This window comes from Heterodontus francisci, chromosome 9, assembly GCF_036365525.1.
Source record: "Heterodontus francisci isolate sHetFra1 chromosome 9, sHetFra1.hap1, whole genome shotgun sequence".
NCBI lineage: Eukaryota > Metazoa > Chordata > Chondrichthyes > Heterodontiformes > Heterodontidae > Heterodontus > Heterodontus francisci.
In genome coordinates, this window is record NC_090379.1 from 119307037 (window position 1) to 119313274 (window position 6238).

Here is a 6238-nt window from a genome sequence, read left to right on the forward strand (position 1 = left end):
CTTTTAACTTATCCCAAGTTACTTCACCCTGGCTTGGAGAGTACTTGCTTCAGTTGCAGACATGTTGGTGTACAATCTCTCACAACCACAAGAAAACCTATATTGATTTGCTCTTCTTGATTGGGAACTATTTAGCTCCCACTTCCATGTTCATGTGGCAAAATAATGTGTGCCTCAGTCTTGGCAGGTGGGATTTGCCTGACAATCGGAAGAAACTTCCCACTCGTGAAAGGATTGAGAGGGTACAGATTTAACGTAATGGGTAAGAAGCAAAAGCGACATGAGGAAAAACCTCTTCACGCAGCGAGTTAAGGTCTGGAAAGCGCTGTCCGAGAGTGTGGTGGAGGCAGGTTCAATTGAAGCATTCAAAAGGGAATTAGACTGTTGTATGAAAAGGAAGAATGTGTGGAGTTTGCAAGTTCTCCCTGTGTCTGCGTGGGTTTCCTCCGGGTGCTCCGGTTTCCTCCCACAGCCAAAAGACTTGCAGGTTGATAGGTAAATTGGCCATTATAAATTGCCCCTAGTATAGGTAGGTGGTAGGGGAATATAAGGACAGGTGAAGATGTGGTAGGGATATGGGATTAGTTTAGTTTAGAGATACAGCACTGAAACAGGCCCACCGAGTCTGCTGACCATCAACCACCCATTTATACTAATCCTACACTAAGCCCATATTCCTGCCACATCCCCACCTGTCCCTATATTTCCCTACCACCTACCTATACTAGGGGCAATTTATACTGAGTGTAGGATTAGTATAAATGTGTGGTTAATGGTCGGCACAGACTCGGTGGGCCGAAGGGCCTGTTTCAGTGCTGTATCTCTAAATCTGGAAAAAAAATCTAAATGTGCAGGGTTGCGGAGAGAAGGCGGAGGAATGGCACTAGGTGAATTGCTCTTTCGGCGAACTAGTGCAGACACGTAGGGCCGACTGGCCTCCTCCTGTACTGTAATAATTCTGAGGTGATGTGCAGACACAGGGCCAATCTTGAAGATACATGTTGCCAACCAGCTCTACCTTTCCACCACTGCTCTTGGCTACTCCACTGCCTCTATTATCAGATGATAATGTTGCAGCATTCAATCTAGGATGAGCTGCAATTTCATCCAAGTATTGGATAGACTAAAGCCGTTGTCTTTGGCTCCTGGCACAAACTTGGTATTCTTGTCACGGATTCCATTCTGCACTGCAGCCATTATCTTGGTCTAAACCGGGCTGTTTGCAACTTCAGCATCCTATGTGGAGCTTCCAATCCTAAATCCTATGCTTGCCCCTGTCCCCACCTTGGTCTAAAGCTGCTGAAATCCTTACTCAAGCCTTTATCAACTTATGCCGGACTGCTCCAATGCTCTCCCACCTTCCACAAACTTCAGCTTATCCAAAACTGCTGCCTGTATTCTATCTGGCGCCCCATCTCTGTCACCCTCATTCATGTCCTGGATGACCTACATTGACTCCTGGTCCCCCAGCCCTTCAAAATTTAAAAACTTCTTCATCTTCCTTCTCTATCTCCTGTCACTGAGTGCCTTCTGCCACCCTGAGCTTTCCTTTCGTCTGGTCTCTGCATCCCCAACTCCCTTTGTTCCACTGTTGGCCATTCCTTCAGTTGCCTCGGAGCTCTGCTTGGAATTACCTCTGCAAATCCCTCCACTTTGTCGTCTCCTGTTCCTCCCTATAAAAGCTTCCTTAAAACATATCTCTGACCTCACCCCTCCAAATAGTGCCTCCTTTGGCTTGGAACCAAAGGATTATATCTCTCGCTACCAGAAATATGGTTCAGCAGCTGATGTATGATTAAAAGTACTTAGTGTTTTAAAATAATAATTGGCACCTTGGTTTTTCTATTGTAATATTAGAGTGGGGGTGATAGGTTTATTGATGGTAATTCTCCAATAAAAAAATCACCTTTAACTAAAGCTTAAAATGAACTATATGAAAACCAGAAACAGGTTCTGCTGTGTGACTGAAATGTAGGAATTAAACATAGGAATTAAACCTGGCCCCTCCTCCCATTTTTTGATGTATTGTGCCGTGTAGCACTCCATTAGCTACAGATGACGAAGTAGACGAGTACCCAGTCAGCAGGCCTGCTCCAAGCACTTGCCTCGCTGCAGTTTGAAGCATACCATATAAGAGATTACCTCGGCAAGTGAATCCATGCTTCAGTCGCAGATAAGGATCAGTCTTGGATGTTTGATGCTGCCTTATTGACCTCTTGCAGAATTATTCAGCACCACGGCATGTTGATTGTCTTTCTCCGTCAAGCCCTGGCTTCTGGTCATCAACTGGCCTGACATAGTTGGAGTGGCTGAACTTGACAAAGCTAGGTACAGAGTCACGGCAAACTTGCCACTCCTTGCAGTGCTATGTGATCAGGGGCCCAAGCCCCTATCCTACCTCGTTGCCTGTTTGCACAATGCCACAGAGAATTTGGGTGCTTTAACAATGATGCCTTCATATACCTTTATTTGAGTTTGAAGCTTTTTCTTCAAGCAATATATAGGGGCCATAAATATAAGCTAGTCACTAATAAATCCAATATGGAATTCGAAGAAAAGAAAGACTTGCATTTATATGGCGCCTTTCACGACCACTGGATGACTCAAAGTGCTTTACAGCCAATGAAATCACTTTTGAAGTATAATTACTGTTATAATGTAGGAAGCACTGCAGCTAATGTCTACACAGTAAGCTCCCACAAAGAGCAATGTAATAATGACCAGATGATCTGTTTTTGTGTCGCTGATTGAGGGATAAATATTGGCCAGGAAACCAGAGGTAACGCCCCTGCTCTTTTACAAAACAGTGTCTTGGGACCTTTTACATCCACCTGAGAGGGCAAACATGGCCTCAGTTCAGCGTTTGATCCGAAAGATGGCACGTCCAACAGTGCAGCACCCCCTCGATACTGTGCTGGAGTGTTGGCCTTGATTTTTGTGCTGAATCCTAGAATGGGACTTGAAATGGAACCTTGACTCAGGCGAGAGTGCTACCACTGAGCCATGGCTGACAGAAATGTTTTACCCAGCGATTGATTAGAATGTGGAACTTGCTACCAGGAGAGGTAGTTGAAGTGAATAGTATAGATGCATTTAAGGAGAAACTAGTTAAAAACATGAGGGAGAGAGGAATAGAAGATATGTTATTTGGATTAGATGACCTAGGGTTCAGATGAGGCTCATGTGCTGCATATTCACCAGCATTGACCAGTTGGGCTGAGTGGTCTGCTTCGGTACTGTAAATTCTATGTACCTTCTGTAATGGTGGTAGGATGGGGAAATTAGCATGGCGGGAGGGATTCCCAGCTTAAGGCCGGAATATTCTTCTACTCTCAGGCACCACTTCATAATTTGAAATTTGTCAAGTTACAGTCTATCTGAAAATTTTGGTAAACATTTATCCTACTGCTTAAAATGCCAGTGTGAACAGCAAGCCCACAAACAATGAAATTACGTGGGAATTTCAGCACATGAATTTTTTCGAATGCCACACAACATTGCTTTTCTTGTATTAAAATCTCCAGAGCTAGTTAGTGGTAATATTTTTATCTATAATTGAGTCATTTAAACAGGATTATTACTCCGTTGGCATTTCAGTCCATTACAAGGGTAGTGCAACATGAGCAGGACCCAGTGTGGCATATGTACGTACACACTAGTGTACACAGTTGCATACTCCAAAAAGCCAGGTGGTGAAGGATTGAACTGGAGGCAATCTTTACACACTTCTACAAGCATTTATTTACAGAGAAACAGATTACAAGCATGCACCTCCTAACCCAACAATCACAGTTTCAGTTAATGCCCATCACCTGCATACAATTAAATAGTTAATATACAATTAGTATACACCATTGAATTAATCATTAATGGTTGATGGTGAAGTGCATCTGAACAGTATGTAACATGGAAATCTGGGAGATATTTATTATCAGGGGATACATGTTATTTCACATAACCACTTGATCATTGGTGGACACATTCAATGGGATTTATGAACAGATTGTAGCGACTTCACTGTGTTGTGGGAAGGAACATACTGAACATACTGTGGGTGGGAACTGGCAGTCCAGTTGTTTCAAGTTGATTACATGCTGAACTGTGGTGAAATACTGCTTCGGGTATTGTTGCAGTCCCCGATTCAATCTTCACTTTTTGGTGCATCGTTCAAGGCTAACATGAAACTAGCCTCGTGTCATCCTGTCTCGAGATTCCTGCAGTGTTACTCATTCCATTGTTTAAATCACAAATTTACATATATTTTTTAAAACCTTCTAAGATGGTATTGTAAGGAACACTGTACTGTTCCATTATACAGTATATTTTAAAGAAAAACTTCAGCTGCAATCTGACAAATATTTATTTAAACTGGTTACCTAAAAGAGCATGATAACCTGGAAGGTCTGAGATACAGTCCCTGGTCTATAGTGATATAATTGATCATCATAAGGATGTTGTTGGGGATGCTTTAGTGACCGTGCATCCCTTGTTAAATATAGCCAGGGTTCTTGCTTGTCACTACCCAGTGACTCCTGCTCTGTGTATAAGTGGACCAGGTACAGCACAGCTGTGAAGTCTTTCAAATCATAAATACTTAGCGACATTCATCGTCCAGAATCTCTCATGATGAGAGGTCATTAGAACGAAGTGCTAAAGAGCGGGCAATGGCATTAGAAATCTACCCCAGGCTGAGTAAGTGCCTGGAGAGGAGAGAAAACCAGAACATTGGAGGGCTGAAACAAAAAGAAATGTCACACTACTTTAGATTAAATGAAACTAAATATTATTTCTTCCTGCAGGTACTGGATGAAGAAGCCGAAGTCTTCATAGTGAAGATGTGGAGGTTATTAATATATGAAACGGAAGCTAAAAAGATAGGACTTGTTAAATAGATTGTAATTCACATGCATAGGAATCTGTCTTTTGGAAACATTTCTTCCATTCTTCAAAATTGTAACTTTCATCTGTCTTCAGAGGCACTTGTGAAGCTTGTATTTTTTATTTTAGAGATAATGTGAAGTCCTATCCCTCCCCTTTGGTTTGTCATACCTCTAAATCATCCCTCTTCATTTCACTGAGATAAATGACTGGTTATTTTTTATAAATTGAACGCTTCTGCTGTGTATTTTCATCACCAACACACTGATTTCTGTTCATAATGTCAGTGTTTCATCTATGGAAGCTTGTGCTGTATTGATGCAAGGTATTTGCACTTAATATCCAGGTTGTTCCTGTGATATGGAGGAGCAGGTTTAGAAATAAGATGTTTATACATTTATTGTTTTGAAACTAGTAATTTTGAGAGAGAAAAACTTTGGAAGATGCAAAGAATGTTTTCTCATCAACATTATGAAAATATTTTAAATGTTGCATTTAAAATGTTTGCATTTCCAGCAGGTAACAGAATAGGGTTTAAGTGGCTTTGAAATAAATAAAAAGGTTTGAGAATGTCTTAGTTGACTTTTTAAAGAGATCTGTATCCCCTTTAGTTGCCAACATAGGTTTAATTTAAAATGTGTTTTGAAATCAAACCTTCGTAACATTTTACATTTACCAATTTTTTTATATAGCCAAAATTACTTGTGATGAGAATACAAGGAGCAAGCTGTTTCTTTTTGTCAGCCTCGTACAATTACTTTGGGGTGAAGTTTTAATAAACTACAATGACCTTTGTTTGTAAAGGGTGTAATGTGTTTTAAGCTGTAATATGTAAGCTTGATATGGTTAACTTGAAAATACAACCTATGTAGGCCCATTAAAAGGAATGCTATCTCTTTAATGGGTCTTTTTGATCTTGGGTTACTGTATCTAGAGACTGTTTATTTTAATCTGGAATGGTTAGGAGGCTTTATTTTAGAAAGTCTTCAGTATGATATATTGAGCAACCTACATGGGAGGTCTGTGGGACTCCAAAATCTGATGAGATTATTTGTTATAGAACCAGTGTTCTACCGAGTCCTTGACACACTATGAAGTACATTTGGTATTCCTTCCAGTTTTTTAAAACTAAGTTTGAAACTCACAACTTGACTGCAGACACCAAGTCACAGTTCGAGAACAAGGAGCAGTTCAGATTGCTAGAAATAGAACTATAGTCTGCATAAATAGACGATTGCTAACATTTTCAATAAAGAAATGAAGTTAATTTTACATTAACACCGGTTGAGCATTACATGCAGGAATAGCACTGTAACGTTTGTATACAATATAATATAATGCTTTTAAAATCAATCCTTTT

General features: G+C 40.5%; 1 protein-coding gene across 2 annotated transcripts in view; it reads left to right on the plus strand.

Annotated features, from left to right (window-relative positions):
- LOC137374021 (RNA-binding protein 25-like) overlaps positions 1 to 5779 on the plus strand; it is a 131523-nt gene extending 125744 nt beyond the window's left edge. For both annotated transcript variants that reach the window (XM_068039794.1, XM_068039795.1), the window contains exon 19: positions 4800 to 5779. In XM_068039794.1, the coding sequence (XP_067895895.1) occupies positions 4800 to 4892 (93 nt within the window). In that variant the 3' untranslated portion in view covers positions 4893 to 5779. The remainder of the gene's footprint in view (positions 1 to 4799) is intronic.
- Positions 5780 to 6238: the final 459 nt, after the last annotated feature.